The sequence below is a fragment of the Giraffa tippelskirchi genome, chromosome 2 (genome assembly GCF_054371585.1).
Source record: "Giraffa tippelskirchi isolate mGirTip1 chromosome 2, T2T-mGirTip1v1.2.pri, whole genome shotgun sequence".
NCBI classification, from domain to species: domain Eukaryota; kingdom Metazoa; phylum Chordata; class Mammalia; order Artiodactyla; family Giraffidae; genus Giraffa; species Giraffa tippelskirchi.
Genome location: NC_137276.1, coordinates 126,946,095 through 126,968,294, shown reverse-complemented (window position 1 = coordinate 126,968,294; position 22,200 = coordinate 126,946,095). Strand labels below are relative to the sequence as shown.

At 38.8% G+C, this 22,200-nt stretch overlaps 1 protein-coding gene across 20 annotated transcripts in view; it reads right to left on the bottom strand.

Moving 5' to 3' along the window:
* LEKR1 (leucine, glutamate and lysine rich 1) overlaps positions 1 to 22,200 on the bottom strand; it is a 207,274-nt gene that overhangs the window by 4,886 nt on the left and 180,188 nt on the right. For 12 of the 20 annotated variants that reach the window (XR_014076931.1, XR_014076929.1, XM_081570637.1 and 9 more), the window contains 2 exons: positions 15,767 to 15,931; positions 10,798 to 11,097 (listed from right to left, as the gene is read on the bottom strand). Coding sequence is in view for 13 of the 20 variants with exons in the window: in XM_081570637.1 (XP_081426763.1) it covers positions 10,798 to 11,097; positions 15,767 to 15,931 (465 nt within the window). In the remaining 7 variants the exon portion in view is untranslated. Of the gene's footprint in view, positions 1 to 10,713; positions 11,098 to 15,766; positions 15,932 to 22,200 lie in introns of those variants that run through there. The other 8 variants (XR_014076927.1, XR_014076925.1, XR_014076932.1 and 5 more) reach the window with 3 other exon arrangements.

The window sequence follows — 22,200 nt, the reverse complement described above, 5'->3', positions numbered from 1 at the left end:
GAGACAGCTGGATTGCTTTCAATTCCAAAAACAGTGGAAGAAACAAGACAAGGCTTTGCTGGATAACTTGATCATTCTGAAGGTGAGAATTCCATTTGTGATGGCAATCCACTGTATTTGGCATAATTTGGGGGGCACATGCCAGGAAAGCAAGTTCTCAGTGAAGAAGCAGCACAGATGGGTGTCTTTGTTCATGCTTTATACCCAGTGAGGTCTGAACCAGTCATGAAATGATCAGATTACAGTTTCCACCAACCCAAACTAGATCTCTCCCAGGGTGAGTGGGTGGCTGGCCAACTGGGTGGGGAGCTGAGGTGAAAGGAGACTCTGTGGAAAAGGTGTGGAAACCAGAAAGATGGGTGGGTGTTAGCAAAGGATGTGCCCAACCTTCCATTTAAGACTTCTGTTCAACTAATCTGATCAGCCCAAAACACTGCAGGAAAACAGTGGAAATGGCCCTTTGGTAAGGCAGGGAGGAGAATCTGAATAAATTTCCAGGAAAGAAGCAAAATGGATGTTAGGCGGGTTGTTCTTAAAATTGTTTTCTATGCTTGCAAACATAATGGACACTGTGAAATAACCATGGCAGACATACCAAAACAGAAGGAGAGACAGAGGGTGATAGTCCCTTGAACTGATAGCCTTCAAGAGCAGATTTTAGAATGCAGAGGAAGAGCCCATGAAGACATAGTGTTCAGGATTTACTTTCTAAGTCAGTAAGCTAATTTTAGTTGAGACTTAATTAACATTAATTAGATACAACAAAAACAGTTTCTCCATATTTTTCTCATTCTGTCAAATTTTTGGCATCCATACTCCATACCAGGGCTGACTCCAACACCTGAAAGATAGTTTTGCCTGGATCTCCCTCTCCATGACTGGAGACCCTTGGTATGAGCCCCCTACCCCTGGGAATAGCCCCTCTCCACTCACCACCCCATCTGCCCCTGTTCCCTGTGAAGCTGGAAGGCAGAGAGCCTCCATTTACCTACCCCTTTACTCTTTGGAAGACACTCCAGTGTTCTCTTTATTAGGTTCAAATTGAGTAGTTCTCAAAAATGAGAACAACTCACTTTTTAATTGACTCACTTTGGTTTCTCATAAATGGAGTTACCAGAGAAACATGTGCCATTTTCTCTACATCAGATAAGTATACAAACAAATACAAATCCTAAAACTAGGCATATTCTTGCAGAAAAGCTATTTATGTTTTCAAATGTATGTATTCCTAAAATTTAATCTTGGAGTTTACATAAATCCATCCTTACCAGATGTGTTAGTAACATTTCCTAAATAAATATCCCTTCTTTTTTTTAAAAAATAGGCTTTACATTTGGAGCTTCCCTGGTGGCTCAGATGGTAAAGAATCTGCCTGCAATGCAGGAGACCTGGGTTTGATCCCTCGGTTGGGAAGATCCCCTGAAGGAGGGCATGGCAACCCATTCCAGTATTCTTGCCTGGAGAATTCCATGGACAGAGGAGCCTGGCAGGCTACAGTCCATGGGATTTCAAAAGAATCGGACATAACTGAAGGACTTTCACTTTACATTTGGAAAATATTGACAACACCAAAAATTTTAAAACTCATCCAGGGGCTTGCCTGGTGGCTCAGTGGTATAAAACCCACCTGCCAATGCAGGAGACCCAGGTTCGATCCCTGGGTTAGGAAGATCCCCTGGAGAAGGAAATGGCAACCCAGTCCAGTATTCTTGCCTGGGAAATCCCATGGACAGAGGAGCCTGGTGGGGTCTCAAAAGAGTCAGACATGACTTAGCAACTAAACAACAGCAACAACAAACGGAAGAGGCTACCCTAGATCTCCAGGTGCATATGCATTTTATTAACTTTCAACAATTCAAAACTGAATTTCAAAACCTATCTGAAATCAAAATTCTTGTACAGGAGATTGTGAGTCTAAGTTGCAGGCTCCCTTCTTTAGACATTTTCATTCCTTAGAGTCCTTGCTAGACTCTTCCTGTTTCCCTCCCACCTCACTAGATATTTCCTCTCCATCACCTTTGCCCCAGTCTCCTCCTCCTCCCAGCCTCTCAGAGTTGGCACATTCTCAACCCTCCTCTATTGCCCCATGCCCTGGGTGACCTCATTTAGTTTCAAGGCTTAGGATGTGTGGATGTCTCTGAAATCAGTATCTCTCCTCAGTCTTCCCTGAACATATTGTCCATTCAACACCTCCATTTGGATATCTAACAGATATATTAAGGTTAACACGTCCCAAATCAAATTCGTGATATTCCTCCCAATTGTATTCTTTAACTAGTGTTTTCCATCTTAGTAATGGCACTTTCATTCACTCAGTTGTTGAGACACCAAACTTTGGCATTATCTTTGACCCTTCTTACCCTTTTTCATCATCCCACCCATGAGCAACTTCTGTTACCTCTACCTAGGAAATATATACCAAATATATACAAAATCTGGCCAACTGTCACCTCCTTTATGATAATGACCAACTCTCTAGACCTTTTCAAGGACCTTGTAATAGGTCTTTCTGCTTTCATTTTGCCCTTCCCTCTTTAACCTATTTTCCACTCAGTAGTCAGAGTGATTCTCTAAAAATAAGTCAAATCATGTCACTCCCTTGTTCAACATTGCCAGGTAGCTTTTCACCACACTTAGAAAACAATCCAAAGTCTTTTTAAAAAATTATTTGTTTATTTTTGGTTGTACTGGTTCTTCACTGCTGTGCACGGGCTCTCTCTAGTTGTAGTGAGCAAGGGCTACTCTCTAGTTGTGGAGTGAGGGCCTCTCATTGTGGTGGCTCCTCTTGCTGTGGAGCACAGGCTCTAGGGTGCCTGGGCTTCAGTAGTTTCGGCACACAGACTCAGTAGTCGTGGCTCCTGGGCTTAGTTGCTCCACAGTATGTGGAATCTTACTGGATCATGGATTGAACCTTTGTCCTCTGCATTGGCAGGTGGATTCTCATCCACTGTGCCACCAGAGAAGTCCAACAATCCACTGTCTTTGTTGTTTTTCAGTCGCTAAATCCTGTCCGACTGTTTGCAACTTCATGGACTGCAGCACATCAGGCCCCTCTGTCTTCCACTGTCTCCTGAACTTTGCTCAAATTCATGTCCATTGAGTTGGTGATGCTATCTCACCATCTCATCTTCTGTCACCCACTTCTCCTATTGCCTTCAATATTTCCCAGCATCAAGGTCTTTTCCATTGAGTCAGCTCTTCGCATCAGGTGGCCAAATTATTGGAGCTTCAGTTTCAACATCAGTCTCTCCAATGAATATTCAGAGTTGATTTCCTTTAGGATTTACTGGTTTGATCTCCTTGCAGTCCAAGGGACTCTCAGAAGAGGAGCCAAAATTGGAAGATGTCCAAAGTCTTTACTGCCTTCAAAGACTCCATATGAATTGGCCCCTCCAACCTTGCTTCCTACCACGTCCTCCTTGCTCACTAAGCTCCAGCAATGCTTGCTGACTTCCTTGTGGTTTCTCAAAAGTTGCCAGGATGCTTCTTGCCACAGGGCCTTTACACTTCCTATTCATTCTGTCTGGAATGTTCTTTTTCTTACTTCAGGTCTGCTTCAATATTATCTTCTAAGAGAGACCTCGGACCATCCCATTGAATATAACACTTCATATATATGTATGTGTGTGTGTGTGTGTGTGTATATATATATATATATAGAGAGAGAGAGAGAGAGAGAGATATTCTACTTCAGTAGAAAAAGATTAAAAAACAAAAACAACCAGCTGTATTAGGCACACAGATGTAGATTCTGTGGGTTCACTGAAGAGTACTCCTTTTGTTTGGACTTGAAGAATAAACAGAAATGTTTCAGGTACCTGTTACTAAAATTTAAGCTAGAATCTGCTTTGTCTTTATTTTAAAAATTTCTCTAATCTTAAAAAATATCTCATTAAGGTTCATATTCTGTTGTTTATTTGCTGTACTTATAACTTTCCTGTTTTTTCTTCTATAACTTTGTCCTTTATCCTTTCCTCTGCTTCCCTCTCTGTCAGGTCCTCTATATCATTTACTCTTTTCCATTATTTTAAATTATTTTTTAAAATTAGTTTATTACACATAGTTAAAGATGAAAATAATACTATAACATTATAATGGAATAAAGCACTTCTTCACACTTTCAGGTTCTGCCTCCCAGGAACAACCATTTTCAGGTTTTTAAGCTATTTCTAATGATATTTATATCCATAGTCCTAAATAATGTTATTATACAGCTACCTCATGGTTTTCAATTTTGAAATCATGTCATTATCTACTGATTTCATAGAATGAAAGATGAGGATGTAGCTTCCTATTTCAACTCTTAACAGTTGTTTCACCTTCCATTAGGAGATGTTTCTGCTCCCCTAGGAGAGGCTTCTATCACAATTTTATTGAAAAATCTTCCCAATTTCTACCACAATTTTTAGTCAAATCTATATTCTACCTTATATGATTATAGTATATGAGTATATGTACACCTTAGCCATGCAGTGTACTATGATGACATTTCTTCTCTCACAGTTCCCTTCTGGAGTTTATTATTATCCCATTATTTATCTGCTTAGTTTTCTAGGTATTGATAACCAATTTTTCACCAAACCTACTTACAGAAGTGTAAATATCCTCTCAACATGTTTAAGCACTCCATGTAATCTATCCATTCTCTTTTTTTTCTCAGAGACATACTTCTAAAAATCTGCCATTCTTTTACTGAACTCAGTCTGGTTATTCTCTAAGTCTGCTGCACTGCTGTCATCCTTGGATTTCTTCCCACCATCATCCTGGTCCTGGGGATTCCCACTACTTCTCTCCTGTGTTGGAATGCTCATTTCCTGATTCCTGTGTCTTCTCCTTTCTTAGTTTACTCCCTCATTGTGGAGCTTCCTGAGAAAGGCTTCAAGGGATGTACCAGTTTTGAGAACGCTAATGTCTGAAAATATCTTTGACACCTGCATTTAATTGATCATTTGGCAGGATATAGAATCTTAGATTGGAAATAATTTTCCTTAATGTTTTTAATTCCTTACATTTATCCTTAAGGTAGTGACATTTCATGATGTAGTGCTTTGGTGTCTTTGCTTTGCCATCCATCATGCTGAGTGGACTCATTCAATATAGAAATCCCCTTCAGTACTTAGAAAATTTATTCAATTAGTTCCTGGATAGTTTTCTCCCTTCCATTTTCTCTGTTCTCTCTTTCTGGAACTCCTATTAATAAAGTATTAGATATCCTGGCTTGATCCTCTAATATTCTTTTCTTCTCTCCATCTTTTTACCTTGTTCTTCTACTTTCTGTGTTATTTCTTCATCCTTATCATTTAAGCCAAATATTAAATTTTTTATTTCAGTTCTTGTACTTTGTACTCATTCCTGTTCTCTTTTTATAGCCCTCTGTTCATGTTTCATGCATATAATATCTTCTCTTTTGTCTCTAAGGATATGAATTATGCTCTTTTTTGACACTTTTGCTTCCCACATTGTTTTTTTCTTGCGTATTTGTTTGATCCTGATTCTATCTTTCATATTAGAAGTGTTCCTCAAATGATTGGTTACCTTCTTGGCTTTTTGTGTTTAAAAATGAGTCTTCAAAATGTTACTGGAAACTCTGTGTGCCTACTAGGTAAGGGCTTGTTTACTGGTATATGTTTCACTGGACATGGATATAACTTTTAATTAAAAGTTAGTTAGTGCCCAGAGGTACTAATCGTTGTTGGTACCCAGAGGTATTTTCTTTTTTTAACTTTCTTTAATCAACTAATCAGTGTCTTACAGTTTTTAGTGTATATGTCTTTCAATTCATTGATTAAGTTTATTCCTAAGCCAGAGGTATCTTCTTTTTAGCTAGCTCATTTTACCACAGAGGGCTCCTCCAATTTCCTGGGTATTGAAAATATAAGCTTGGTTGTCTGTGTTCTGGGAAGTGAGTGGGTGACAGGGACTGGGAGGTCTTACCCTGAAATATACAGACCTTCACTCTAGCTCTTGCCTTATATCATATCCCGCTTTCATGTATCCTCAAGTCCAAAGACTCTTGCATTCAGGGTTTCTAGAGTATAAACCTTTAGTATCCTGCCAGGATGGTAGGTGGGGGCTGCCTGGGGTTGGAGAGGGCATCTAAGCATCTGTTTTCACCTTTAAAAAACATTCAAACAGCCCTGTTTTCAGATCTACTCTTCTCTCCCTCTTTGAGAGACATCTGGTGAGCCTTTGTAATGTGACTGGGTTTGCTCCTTTTTAAGATTCCATGCACTCCCACACTCTCCACAAGCATTAGGTTTCAATATCCATAGCTTGCTGATTACTTCTCATCCATACCTTACTTTCCATTTTCCAAATTTTGGTCAACATTTTTTTCATCAAATGTCATGTCCTTTCCTATTCTTTTTTCCTTATGTATTTATTCACTTTTTATTAATTTACTGTCATTTTAGTGGTATTTTGGGATGGATGCAGAGATAAACATATGCATTTAACCATTCATGTTTAACCAAGAGCATTACCGTCTATTTTTTAATATCTTTCATCTTCATTAGATAGCTATTGGAAGTGGGAGAATTTAAAACTTCTGCCCCTTATGTTTTCCTTATCTATAGTTTTAGTCAACAAAAATATTGAACTCTCTGTACTGGCTTTACTTTGATCTGTTTTTCACATTCTCCTTTTGGATCCAAGGCCCCAAACAGTGGAGCCACACTGTCTTGGTAGAGCTCATACGGAGCTAGGAAGGAAGGAAAACTGGCAGCAAAAAGCATGGGATCTATTTTAAGCTGGTTTTAAATGATAATGTCCTGTTCTCTAACATATTATGTTTCTTTTCTGGCTTCCTATTTTTTGGCTTTTCTGGCTTCCAATTTTTGATGTCTGTGTCTTTTCCCTGTAAAGAATTTCAGGAGCCCCTTTTTTACATTTACATTTCCCATATAGTTTTACTTCCCATTTTTCCTCTTCTTATTGACCTGAACCTTTTGTTGCCTCACCTTCTTGACCTTCGTTTCTGTGGCAGCACTCCACTAAACCCTGCTCCATAGAGGAATATCCATTTTGCCCTTTTGAGGCTATGGCTTTCCTCCTATCCTTGAGAACTTTCTTTACACAATTAAAAACAAAAGTCTTACCTATTTTCTGGCCTTCTGAATGAGAGTGGGGTTTTCCTCTCCTTAATTAGCTTTCTTATTAGACCATTAATTTATCTTCTTTCTAATGGGAATTTATTCTCCACTTAAATGATGCTTTTTACCTCCAGAACCTGAGAAATTTCAAGTGTCTGGAATGCATGGTCACAAAAAGTAGTGCTTTTTACTTTACATGCTAACAACCTCAGTTCTTTCTGGCTCATAATTCCTATCACTTGTATTAATTCATGTCCAATTTAATAAGAATGTTCTAGACTTTAGCATTCTTAAACAGAGAAGCAGTCTTAATTATTTACTCTTACAGTTCAGTTGTAATTGTCTAACTTCTAATGGGAAGTCTGCCCTCAGTCATGTCCCAAGGTAACTTTACTTTTGCTACAATCCTTTTCTATTTCCCAGTAATGATCTATGATCATTTATATACCAACTCAGTATCTTGTATCTTTCCAAAGTCTGCATGTAAAAAAATTTCATCTCTGAGTGGCTTCCTGTTACAATCAACAAGCAGGAAGAATTCCAAATGTAGCTGCTTTTGTGTGAAAAAGATATTCGTTCTTCACTTTTAGACTAGCTTCTCTTGCCAAAGTTACCTTCAGAGGCCCTGAGTTGGCAACTTATAAAATGGCCCCCAGTTATCCCTGCCCTCTTGCTATTCACAGCCTTCTGCAACCCTTTTGAGTTGGGTGTGGCCTGGAATTGTTGTTTCATCTCTAATGAATAGAATGCAGAAAAAGCAGTGGGATGCCACTTCTGAGATTAAGTTAGAGAGACTGCGGCTTCTATCTTGGGCACCCTCTCTTGCACTCTCTCTTTCTTACTCGCTTGTTTTGAGATTAGCTGCCATGTTGCCAGGCTCTTCGATGGAAAGGTTCATGTTGGAAGGAAGTGAGGGGGTCTTCTCTTCCCCTTCTTCAGCCAACATTGAACTGAGGCTCTCAGCCCAACAACCATGAGGAAGTAAATCCTACTGACAACTACATAAGTGAGCTTGGAAGCCAACCCGCCCCCAGTTGAGCCTTTTAATGAGACTGCAGCAGCTGACACCCTAACACCAACCTCATGAGAGGTACTGAGCAAGAGGCATCCAGCTAAGCTGCACATTCAGATCTCTGACACCCAGAAATAAATGTTCGCTGTTTGAAGCCACTGATTTTGATGACAATTTCTTATATAACAATACATAACTAATGCAAGTCCTATGGCCAGATTATTAACTTTTAGTCTGTGTATTTTACATGGGAAGTTTCTTTTTAGGTCATTCTTGCCTCTGGATGTCACTTTAACTGCTCACATAATATTTTCTCTAAATTCTTCTTTGAAAGCAGGGAATGGCAGTTGTCAGTCATGTTCATAACTGCATATTGATGACTAGCACAGTGCCTGGCACTTGAATATAGGCACTGGCCTATAGTCCCTGGATTTGACCCTTTGTAGTCTTGTTCTAGTTTATAAATTCCTAGAATAAATAAATGTCCTAGTTTATAAATAACTCATCACTTTCCATATTGCCATTTCTTTGGGAGATTTAAGAGTTAGAAAACCTGCTGGTCTAGTTACTTTGGCCTTTCTCTCCTTTAACCTGCTGTCCCTCCTCTAGAACTTCAACACTGCTGTCTTAGTTGAAGCATCACCTCTCTCCTTCTCCAGCAGAGCTGAGTCCATGTGTGTGCTGGCTCTTCCCACTCCTGCCTGGACTGGAGGAGCAGCCCCCTTTTCCAAGGGAGGTTATGGTACTGTGTTCCAACAGGAGACATTCAATCACACAACACCCTAACCATCTGGTGGAGTAAGCATTAGTGTGTTTATTATTATTCTAAAAGTAAGAGAGAGAGAGAGGGTGTGTGTGTGTGTCCTGGAGATTTGCGTGCCAAGCCTTAGGTCACTTTGAGATTTAGAAGCAGAATCACTAAAATTCAGGTACACTAAAAGAAGAAATATAGAGATTCATGGAGATGAAATTTAGAGATCCAAACCTTAGAAATTCAAGTTTGAACTTTGGCTCCACCATGCTGGGTCACCTTAGAAATTATTCAAACATCTTGAGTCAGTTTCTCATCTCTAACATGGAAGTAATTCCTACTTTAATATGGTTTTTAGGTATTATTCTTGATCCAATATTCTGTTCATTCCACATTTTAACTTAAAATTTCTTTGCAATAGGTTCACTATGTCATAATTATAATGATGGTGTAAACTTTGAATTTTGGTTGACAATTTACAAATAGCAAGAAAACATGGTATATTTGTTAACAATCAATATTACTACTAGCACTTTCCTTTTATTCATCTTTAAGATGCCAATGAAACCAAAAAATATTATTTATCACTAACATTCAGAATCTTCCTCCATTTACCTTTATTTGCTATACTGTCATAAATAGGATCAGGTATTCTAATATGACAATATTCTAATTCTTGGCTATTGGAAAATTGCCCCAGTGTTTTAATAAGTTTGGGTTACTACAACAAAATACCAGAGGCTGCATAGTTCAAACAACACATGTTTTTTCTCAAAGTTTTGGAGACTGCGAAGTTCAAGATCAAAGTACCAACAGATTTGGTGTCTGGTAAGGACCCTAATTCAAAATGGCCATCCTCTTCCTGTGTCCTCACATGGTGAAAGGGGTGAGGAAGCTTTCTTTCATAACAGCACTAATTCCATTCGGGAGATTAGCTCATCTCTCTGACAGACTAATGATTATATTTAACATATGAATTTGGGAAGACATTCAGTCCGTAGCATCCACCATTTCTAAAATGGTCAGCAGTTCAGAAATAAGATTTTGTTAGGAAAACAAAATTCAAATCAAAATAAGTCTGTTGTTGTTTAGTTGCTAAGTCATGTCCAACTCTTTGCAACTCCATGGACTGTATCCTGCCAGGCTCCTCTGCCCATGGGATTTCCCAGGCAAGAAGTGAAGTGGGTTGCCATTTCCTTCTGCAGGGGATCTTCCTGACCTAGGCACTGGACATGCATCTCCTGCATTGCAGGTGGATTCTTTACCCCTAAGCCACCAGGGAAGCCCCAAAATAAGTATGTTGTTGTTGTTCAGTCACCCAGTCGTGTCTGACTCTTTGTGACTCCATGGACTGCAGCATGCCAGGCCTCCTTGTCCCTCACCATCTCCCAAAGTTTGCCGATGCCATGGACATGAATTTGTCTACTCCAGTTTAAATAAAACACTGCTGAAATAATTGTGCATACACAGGAAAGAAGACCAATACATGTAGATTATCTTACAACTTTAGAATGACAGAAAAATAAAACCCTAAAAAACAACTGCATTTAAAAATACTGTCTAAAATATTAAACAGCAAGTACTCTAAAAGTTTCTTTGGCAAAAATGTAATGTTTCAACAAATAAGACATAAATATATAAAGATTCCTAATCTTAGAGGTTTTAAATGGTCATTTGCAAAACAGTAGAACTTGCCAAGGAAACCTTAGAGATTACATAGATAAATGTATTATTTATTTTACAGAAAAGGAAGCCAGGTCCAGAAAGGTTAAATGCCTGCCTAGTTAAGGACAGAGCCAGGATATGACCCCAGGTCTCTGACTAATAGTCCAGAACTTTCTGCATGACACCAAGCTACATTTCATGTCTTTGTTTATTTGTTTATTTGTTGAAAGACCAGCACTCTTTCACTAACTGCATTGGTACCATCACCTGCTTCCTACCTCTTCCTGGGACTGGTTGAATTGCTCTATCAGTTGTGTTTGTGCCAGCATTACTCTTTCCAGTTCATCTGACTTCTTTTTCATTTCCTTCCTCAGGTCCTCTGAAACTGAACCATTACTGTCAATTTCCTTCTTCAAACGTGATTCAAATTCTACAACCAAATTTTTAAGGTTTTCAATTTCTTTCTCCTTTAACTCAGATTCTTCAGTATATTGAACATGGGATTCACAGAGTTTTTCTTCAAGAGCAGCGAGTTTCAGTCTTAGATCTTTAGTAGCACCTTCGATTAAGTCAGATATCTGTAAGATAAGTCTTTCATTAGTTTGTAGGTAATAGTCTCTAGGAATCCACAGAATTCTCTTAGTTTTAAGAGGTTTATTCTAAATAATTGGTGTTCTCTTCTGATCTGATGAAAACAAATCTTATGACATATATAGGCCTTTATGATTTTAAAAGTTAAGACTAAGATTTTATTTTTATCACCCAAAATGTAATTGCATTAATAACGAACATACTTTGAAATACCTAAATCTTTGTAACTGAACTGAACTACCAAGGACAACTCAAGTCTTGATCAAGTGCCTGTCTGGACTCATTTTAGGGTGACTTTGGGACCTAGAAATACCTGATGTTTGGGGATGCATGTAGGAAAGCATCATAGCTACAGTCACTCAGTCAGTTCAGTCACTCAGTCGTGTCCAACTCTTTGCGACCCCATGGACTGCAGCACGCCAGGCCTCCTTGTCCATCGCCAACTCCCGGAGTTTACTCAAACTCATGGCCATTGAGTCAGTGATGCCATCCAACCATCTCATCCTCTGTCATCCCCTTCTCCTCCTGCCTTCAATCTTTCCCAGCATCAGGGTCTTTTCAAATGAGTTAGTTCTTCACATCAGATGGCCACAGTATTGAAGTTTCAGCTTCAGAATCAGTCCTTCCAATGAATATTCAGGACTGATTTCCTTTAGGATGGACTGGTTGGATCTTCTTGCAGTCCAAAGGACTCTCAAGAATCTTCTCCAACACCACAGTTCAAAAACATCAACTCTTCGGCGCTACAGTCTACTCAAATCATACTAGTAAGGTTTCCTTTGATGTATTTTTTTTTCATCCTTGTATATGATGATTGAAGGTACCCTGGATACCACACCTTCTATAGTAGCCCTGCCCAATAGAACTTTCTTCAGTGACAGAATACGTGAGCAAATTGGGAAAACTCAGCAGTGGCTTTAGGACTGGAAAATGTCAGTTTTCATTCCAGTCTCAAAGAAGGGCAATGCCAAAGAATGCTCAAACTACCATACAATTGCACCCTCGTTCACATGCTAGTAAGGTTATGCTCAAAATCCTTCAAGGTAGGTGTCAGCAGTATGTGAACTGAGAAATTCCAGATGTACAAGCTGGACTTAGAAAAGGCAGAAGAAGTAGAGATCAAATTGGCAACATTTGTTGGATCATAGAGAAAGAAAGGAAACTCCAGAAAAGTATCTACTTCTGCTTCATTGACTATGCTAAAGCCTTTGACTATGTGGATCACAACAAACTGTGGAAAATTCTTAAGAGATAGGAATACCAGACCACCTTACCTGCCTCCTGAGAAACCTGTATGTGGGTCAATAAGCAACATATAGAACCAGATATGGAACAATGGACTGGTTCAAAACAGGGAAAGGAGTACCTCAAGGCTATATATTGTCACCCTGCTTATTTAACTTATATACCGAGTACATCATGTGAAAGGTGGGCTGGATGAAGCACAAGCTGGAATCAAGACTGCTGGAGAAACATCAACAACCCCAGATACGCAGATGATACCACTCCAATGGCAGAAAGTGAAGAGGAACTGAAGTGTTTCTTGATGAAGGTGAAAGAGGAGAGGGAAAAGCTGGCTTGAAACTCAGTATTAAAAAAACTAAGATCATGGCATCTGGTCCCATCACTTCATAGTAAATAGCTGGAGAAAAAATGGAAACAGTGACAGATTTTATTTTCTTGGGCTCTGAAAATCACTGCAGATGGTGACTGCAGCCCTGAAATTAAAAGATGCTTGCTCCTTGCAAGAAAAGCTATGACAAACTTAGACAGCATAGTAAAAAGCAGAGATATCACTTTGCTGACAAAGGTCCATATAGTCAAAGCTACGGTTTTTCCAGTAGTCATGTACAGATGTGAGAGCTGTACCATAAAGAAGGCTGAGCACTGACGAACCTATGCTTTCGAACTGTGGTGCTAGAGAAGATGCTTGAGAGCCCCTTGGACAGCAAGGAGATAAAACCAGTCAATCCTAAAGGAAATCACTCCTGAGTATTCATTGGTGGGACTGATGTTGAAGCTGAAGCTCCAATACTTTGGCTACTTGATGAGAAGAGCTGACTCATTGGAAGACCCTAATGCTGGGAAAGACTGAAGGCAAAAGGAGAATGGGGTGGCAGAGAATGAGATGATTAGACAGAGTCACTGACTCAATGGACATGAATTTGAACAGACTCCAGGAAACAGTGAAGGACTGGGGAGCCTGGTGTGCTGCAGTCCATGGGGTTGCAAAGAGTCAGACACAACTTAGTGACTGAACAACAAGAAGAAATATTCTGCACTGTCTTATGTGGTAGCCACTACCCACATGTGACTATTGACAGTGGTGTGCTGGTAAATACTTCCCTGATAGCTCAGTTGGTAAAAAATCAGCTTGCAATGTAGGAGACCCTGGTTTGATTCCTGGGTCAGGAAGATCCCCTGGAGAAGGGATAGGCTACCCACTCCAGTATTCTTGGGCCTCCCCTGTGGCTCAGCTGGTAAAGAATCCACCTGCGATGCGGAAGACCTGGGTTCGATCCCTGGGTTGGGAAGATCCCCTGGAGAAGGGAAAGGCTACTCACTTCAGTATTCTGGCCTGGAGAATTCCATGGACTATAAAGTACATGGGGGTCGCAAAGAGTCAGACACGACTGCACTGGTAAATGTTTAACAATGGACTCACACACACACACACACATAGAAAGAAGTCAGATTTGTATTCAATTTCCATAGTGTAAACACTCTCACCATGACCAGTTCCAAGCTACGAAGGTGAAATCACTGATCACTGAACTGGGAAGAAATGTTAACAGTAGGCTCTCACTTGCTAGTATGGGCTATTGCACCCTTGAAATGTGGTGAACATGAGTGAGGAAATCAATTTTCAATTTTATTTAATTTTAATTAATTGAAACTTTAGTAGACACATAAGTTACTATATTAGACAATGCAGTTCTAGAGGATACCAAAATACTTTGAAAATATACTGTTTCTGAAGGTGGTACCTCCAGACAAAGAGAGGAAAGAACAACTTGAGAAACTTCTCAGTGTCACAGCATCTTTAGAAGGGAAAAGACTGCTTATTTTTCTCCTTACAAAAGCAAAACAAATAACACAAAACAGACCAGGAAGAGCAAAGCTGCTTCTGACAAAACATATCATTATTTATGCTACGGATATTGTCATATTATAAATATTAGTACAACAAGAAATCAGCCCATGAAGAATCTGGAAAGCATTTACAGACTAAAGTTCCAAGGATTTTGTGACCCATTACTTAAGAGTTATGTACCCAAAATTTGTTTCAAATGTTAAATTTACATTAACAATAACTTTTATAAGAAACTTATTCACTACAGTTTTTACAAATTAATATTCCATTTTCTTCAATTAACCCAGGGAAAAAGAGGGTCACTTCTGGGTCTGAGCAGTAGTTTCCTTCATCCAGAGGAGAGCTGCCACTGAAACAGAGCAGGTTATCCTGGGAATAGGAGGCTCACAGAGCCATAAACATGCTTTGATTTTGTAATAAGGGAGTCAACAGTAAAAAAAAAAAAAAATCAAGAGAATTCACTCACAAAATCTGGACTTAGGACTTCTCTTGAAAGACTGTAGCCCTGGCAAGTTGGGGCCTGCCTTTCAGCATTGCCCTGCTGATGGTCCTGGGCCCCTGGGAGAGTAACAGCAGTCACAAGGTGAGGGGAAGAGGGGAGTGGGGGCAGGAGCCGGGAAGTAAGGGCATGTCTAGGACAGGACTGTCCAGAAGAGGAGGAGGGGGCCTTAGGTGAGCTGAGGCTACAAGCTCCCAGCACATGCTCCATTGTCTCATTGTCCCAAATAGGACTGTACTTATAAAACACAAATTCAGAGATGAAATTATTATTAAGAATTTCAAGACAGCATTTGCAGAGCATTAAACCTGCAAAGTTTGTATGGGGACCTGTGATACCACATTCACGTGGCTGGCCCTGCCTATTCATAGTGAGCTACTGAAAAAACTGTGCCATATCCCCTGTACAACAAAGTGGAGGCCATAAGTCTCATTTAATGCTAATTTACATAAACTCTTAATGAGTTTATTCAAAATATAACTTTACCACTAGGCCTTGGTTAATATACTCACACAAAAGACACACACACACACACACACACACACACACACACACAGGTCTTTCAGGTCTTATGAAAACAAGGGAACCTTGTCAAAACCTTCATTTTGTTTCGTATACATTGTTTAAGAAATTATGGCAGTCTGATATTTAAAAAATATTTCCCCTTCACTCAAAACTAGAATTGAAAACATTTGCAACTAAAGGGGATAGACTTTAGTTGTTGGTAAAATTTTAATTATGTAAAACACATCATTATCCTTAGTTGGACATTTGAGGTATTAGAATATCTAACCATGCTAATTATTAGTTATGTAATTTATGCTGTTTTAAAAATATGTTTATTTAGTAGGAAAAATTCCATACATAGCTGGATTATATTCTTATATAATTTATCTCAGTCATTCATTATGGAGAATAGCCAAATCATTCTATCTAAAAATAAGCTGTGATGACCATGAGGAAATCTATAGGAGTTAGGAATATAGTGTTGTCCTTAGGAGGAAATAACCAACATCTACAGTTTCAAATCCATTAAATGATGATGAATATCATAATGACAGACCTTCATTTGTAGTTCTTCTTGTTCTTTCTTATACTTTTGGATTATTTCTTGGTGTTTTTCCTTTTCAATATCAAGTTTCAGTTTAGCTTCTTCCTTAAAGAGAAGAGCTTGCTCCTGAAATTCAACCAAATGTTGGGCTCTTTCCTTGGAGAGTTCAGCTTCAATCTAGAAAATAGCATTTAACACACATATTATCATAAGTAAATTTAACACCATATTATCATAAGTAAATTAAGCCTATTTTCAGACTCATTTTTTCTTCCAGTTTTGTTGATATAACTGACATACAGTACTATATAAGTTTAAGGTATACAGTATAAAGATTTCACTTACATATATCCTGAAGTTATTATCACAAAAGTTTACAGAACATCCATCATCTCATATAGATACAAAATTAAAGAAATAGAACTTTTCCTTGTGATGAGAACTCTTAGGGTCTAATCATTTAAAAATTCTAATTCCAACATGAATTTTTAAATTCTAGTGTTAAAAAAAATCTGACTCAGAACTTGGACAGAAAAGTTGACCTTGGGTCAAATATCTCCAGATCTTCTAAGACCTGTAAAATGAGTAGAGAAGTTAGGACAATATATTATAAGTTTTCAGAAACACTAAAAGCTTAGTCTTCTGTACATTTATAGTGTAAACTCTGTCCTTTTCCAGCAACCCTATAAGGAAAAAATAATAAAAGATTTTGAGGCTCTCACACTAAGTTCTGTTGAAAACTCAAAGTGGATACGAGGTATAAATGCTGGTTTTTAAAAAACGGGTCTTTCTTGATGGAGATCACAGACTGTTTTGGAGTCATAGATTATCATTTTAATGAGATTGAAGCCAGAAGGGTGATTGAAGGAAAACATAGTCAGTGATGCCTGTATCCAGATTTCAACTTAGAACCACAGTGCTGGAAGGGACCTTAAAAATCCCCTAGTTCATTTTCTCAAGCTTCCATGAATTGTGGAAGGATAAACAAAGGCTTTGGACTCAGAGTTTAAATCCTGGCTCTAAATCCTGACTCTGTCACTCTAGCTGTGTGATCTTAAATTGTGACTGTAACCTCTCCTGGTGGGGTTATAACTGATTCCCTTGGGGGTTGTTATGAGGATTAAATGAAACAAAACATCTGTGTAAAGCTCTTGCAGGAGCAGGAATTCAATAGTCAGTGGAGATTACTGCTATACCCTGACTTCAATCTCTACCATGGAATCTGCACCAAATGATTATCTGCTCTATGCCTTGACACCACCACAAACCATAACTCACTCCTTCCCCAGCAGGCGCTTCCATTTTCAGACAGCGCTAAGCATTAGGAAGCTTTTCCTTTAGTTGAGCCAACATCTCTCTCCCTGTGGTTTTTAGTCATTGGTTTTGGCTCTGCCTACTTGAGCAAGAGAGAACAAATCTATGAGTACTGGAGTCATTCACGCCTGGGAGTTTATCTAGTGGATTAGAGAAGGGATCCCAGTGACAGGTTGGCTCTAGATTTACATTGTGCCATTATAAATTATTTAGATTATAAATTCTAAGACCAAGTAAATGCAGATAACTTGGGAGAAAAACTGTCAAACCTGACTTACTGTGACTGTGATTCTCAAGCCAGTAAGAAGAGTAGGAGAGAGGTCAACTTGAATTTCTCAAGGGAACACTAAAACTGGGAAACAGAAAGTTTGCTAAAGAACTTTGCAGGGAGCCCTTTAAATTACATAAAATGCAGATAGAAGACCAGCCTCAGTATGGGGTCAGTAGGGCTTATTGCACTGGTCATTTGCCTTAAGGCAAAACACTCATGCTTATACTCACTGCAGCACAGTTGTTTTGGTTCTTTCAAAATAAATTTCTAGATTGTTTGGAGGAAAGAATACCGATAATCATTTAGGCACATGACAGAATTGTTCAGATAGGTTGCTATCAGATTGTGAAAAGCAAGGAAAGCCTCAGGGCACTTAGAGAAAAGAGCAGGTGTTCTTCTGAATTTCAGCTACATTTGTTCTTGCCTCCTGGTAGCCATAGAGATACATCACAGGTGTCTCAAATAAACTATCTGTACCAGAGATCTTGATACAATCCCCTCCCACCTGTTCCTTCCTCAGTGCTCCCCATCTCAGGATGTGCACCACCACCCATGGAGTTATTCAAGTCAGTAACTGGAACAATTGCCTTTCACACTTCTCGCTCCTTTACCTTCCACACCTAATCCACCATCAAGCTCTGCTCATTTTGCCTCCAAAAGATACACTGAATCTATTGATTTCTCTGCACTTCTTACTATCACCACCCTAGTTGTGGTCATCACCACCTCCCGACTGGTCTCCTTACTTCTACTCCTGCCTCTCTCCAACCCCTGATACACAGCAGAGTGTTCTTCACAAACTATACACTGAATTCTTTTATTCCCTCTTGATGGCTTTTCACTGCATTATAAAAGACAAACTCCCATACATTATCTTCTACTGGACCACCACCAGCCCCTATGACACCTTTGCAAGAATCAATAAAGCACACCTTCGTTAGATAAACACAGCCTTGGGCAGGGCACAGGACATGGTGAGCAGAGCCCAGGCCTGGTTTCACCTTCCTTCTCTCCCCTGGCCTGTGCTGTTATTCATGGCACAAGTAGGATACCATGTATGGCAGCCCTGGACTTCTCCAACCTGACTTTCAAACTGTATTTCCCATTTGATTACTGTACTCTAGCCATGCTGGAATAGATAAGTTAAGAACACATGAAAGGAGGAAATCAAATACAAAACATTCAGAAAACTTTGAGTTAATAGTCCACAAGATACCTTGACACTATTTTAAAAAAGAGAGTAAATAAACATTTTTTGAGAAGCTAAAGAAAAATTTGTGCTGAGGTACTAAAATGTCAAGTGTTCAAAAAAATTTGCTTGTGTAGTTAACTGGTAGAACCAGATAGTTATTTTAGGATAGAAAGACATCTTTCAAAATATGGACTCAAACTAAGAGAAGAAGAACGTGCACAAACGAGGTGGGACAGGACAAATTGTAAATTAGGTGACAGAAGGACTTGAGAAGAACTTTTAAAAACAGAAGTTCTTTAAATTATGAGGAAAAGGTCATTTAGCAAATCAGCAGAGTCCCTTGAAGATGAAACAAAGGATGCATTCAGGGAAGGAAAGGGGGTGGCTGACTGGTTGAATGAGTAGATTGTTCTGTTCTACCTGATCCAGGAAGAAAGGGCTCTTTGCCCCCTGAACTATTCCTTGGAATAAACTAGTGTAGGTAAGGAGAGAGGGAAAAAGGAAGGAGCAGACAGAGGGTGGGAAAGAAAAAGCACTACAGATAGAAAGGAGAAGAGTGATGGACTGATTTGCTTTTTAATTTGTACAACCTGAAAAAGAGAAGCAAAGGGATGAGCTTCAGGTGGAACTTCTAAATATTTAAGGAAGCTGCAATGGCAAGTCAAAAGCCATCTGAATGTGTTGACTCTGTAGTGCAGAGAGAGAACACTGCCGGTTCCTTCATGACCTGAAGAGTCTGAACAAAATGATGAGCCCACCAACAATGACTTGCTTAAGCTGGTATATTGTCATTGAGAAGATGAATTCATGTGAAATTGTCATGTTTGTGTTTTCTACATGTTGATAACAGCTGTTTGTTTACAGTATCTTAGATGGCAGGACTTATGTTTATGAAAAATAAATAAATTAGGTGATGGTACATACATAAAATATGAACTGCTTTATATAATAGTAATTCTGATAATCTGAGGAAATCCTAATTTAAAAAAAAGCATGAATAAAAATATGAGGTCAAGAGTTAGAGAAAGTAAAATCAATTGTTGTCTGTGTACACATTCCAGATTTTAGTTCATCCGTATCTTCCTCTAGCTCAACTGTCTCATTCCTGAAGGCCTTCTGAAGACTTCAAAGCATTCTGAGTATATTTTTAAAATTCTTTCTGTATTTGTGTTGAAATGCATAATTAGTGTTTTATAATATTTGTTTCTAATACTAATGTGCAAAATGCTGTCTTTTCACTGTTTTCCAAGTGAGATCTTTCTGGTTGATTCTGATATCATTTTCTGTTTGTAGGGAAAGAGCAAATTAGCCAAGATGGTGGTGGTCAGGCTCTCTCACCATGTCCTTTCACTCTTGCCCCATGTTTTGTAAATAATGATTATATAACAGTTGAGCTCACTTATAGCACTGCGCATGCACATCACAAGGTACTCACTTGGCCACTGGCTACCTTTGTTCTGTAAGCTTATATAAGCTCCACCTGAAAAACCCCTTGCAGTTACGTTTTGGCTGCGTTATGGCGGTGAGGCTGTGTTATGGCTGTGACCGCTGGGTCAATCACAAGAGGAGAGAATACAGCGTATCTGTTGCTAGCGCTGCTGTGCCAGTCAGGGGAAAATAAATGTGTTTGCAATTCCTACGACTCCTTGAGTTTTCTTCCAGCTTCCCTGCTTGTGCCTTGCCTAGCATGGGTTCAATGAACATTGTGCACAGCGAGATAGAGTGAGACACTGTTCATGGAGGCAGACACCATGTTACAACATAATCACTTTTTACTTGATGATCCCTTTAAAACCAAGGAAATTTCAGATGTCAAGTAGAAATTAGACCACTTGTTTATATTTGATGTACATTTATCATTAAACAAAATATTAATATACCTCCTGAAAATGATTATGCGTGAGTGAAAATTGCTCAGTCATGTTGGACTCTTTGCAACCCTGTGGACTGTAGCCCCCCAGGCTCCTCTGTCCATGGAGTTTTCCAGGCAAGAATACTGGAGTGCGTTGCCATTCCCTTCTCCAGGGGATCTTCCCGATCCAGGGATTGAACCCAGGTTTCTGTCATCGCAGACAGATTCTTTACTATCTGAGCCACCAGGGAAGCCCAAAAATGATTATACTATTTTCTAAAAGTTAAAAACAAATTGTAATTGAAAACTAGTATTTCAGATTATCTCTAAATTAACCACTGAATAACTATGTTATAAAAGTAGATGACTATTCAAACACTAGCCTTTGTAATTAAAAATGCAAATGCTAAGGAATCAGACTAAGTATTGAAGTCCTGCCAAGAACTGAGGAAACTGAGGACCGAAGGAGAGAATGTTCACTGAGTACCTCATACAAGCTAGGTTGTAAGATATAGGGCTCTTTTCCTCTACTAACTCATTTAATTCTTATAACAATTCTGAAAGAACGTATAGTAATTATTGTTCCCACAGTATAGATATGAAGTAGGCTCAGAGAAATTTAGTAACTTCACCAAGATCTTAGAGCTACCACGAGGTGGGGCAGGCTGTGCACTCAGATGTCTCTGGTGGACTCCATAGCTCAGTGTGGTGAGTTTTCCCATGCACCTTGTTTCCCCACACACCTACATGGCACAGTGGTTAAGGGAATGGAGTTGGTATTTATTTAGTTTCAAAATATTGGGGGATTTTTTTCCAGATAACTTTCTGTTAATGAATTCTAATTTAATTCCATTGTGGTTAGAGAAAATACTTTGTATGGCTTGAATTCTTTTTTGTTGTTGTTGTTCAGTTGTTCAGTTATGTCTGACTCTTTGTGACCCCATGGACTGCAGCATGCCAGGCTTCCCTGTCCTTCACTGTCTCTCGGAGTTTGTTCAAAGTCATGTCCAGTGAATTCTTTAAATTTGTTAAGACATTTATTCCCAGTATATGATCTACTTTAATAAATGTCCCATGCACACATGAGGAGAATGCATATTTTGCTGTTAAATGAAGAATTCTATATGTATCAATTAAGTCATATTTGTTAATATTTCTTAAAAATAAACTATTTTACTATTTTCCATAGTATATATCCTTAATGGTTTTTCTGGGTATTTTTCCTATCAATTATTGAGAGAGAGCTATTGACATCTCTGACTCTAAAGATTTGTCTATTTCTCCTTGCAGTTCTATCACATTTTGCTTAATTTTTAAAGTTCTGTTTCTAGGTGAAAAAACATTTAGGGTTAAATGTCCTCTTGGTGAACCAACCCCTTTATCATTATGAAATGACTTTCTTTATCTTTGGTAATATTCTAAATACTCTGATTTCTTTCTCTGAACTCTATTTTGATTATAATGTAGCAACTCTAGCTTCTTTTTCCATCCATTACTTTTAGCCTCTTTGTTAAAATATTTCTTTATATAAAAATACATTTCTTATAGGCAACATATAGTAGAATCTTGCACTTTTATCCAACATGACAATCTCTGTCTTTTAATGGGGATATTTAGATAAGGGCTTGGCAAACTATGGCCCACAGACTAAACTTCAGCCATGCCCATTCATTTGCATATCATCTGTGGCTGCTTTTAAGCTACAGGGGCAGAGTGGAGTGGTTGCAACAGAGACTGTATGGTCCAGAAACCAAAAATATTTACTAAAATTAGACCTTTATAGGAAAAGTTTGCTGATCTCTGGTTTAGACCATTTA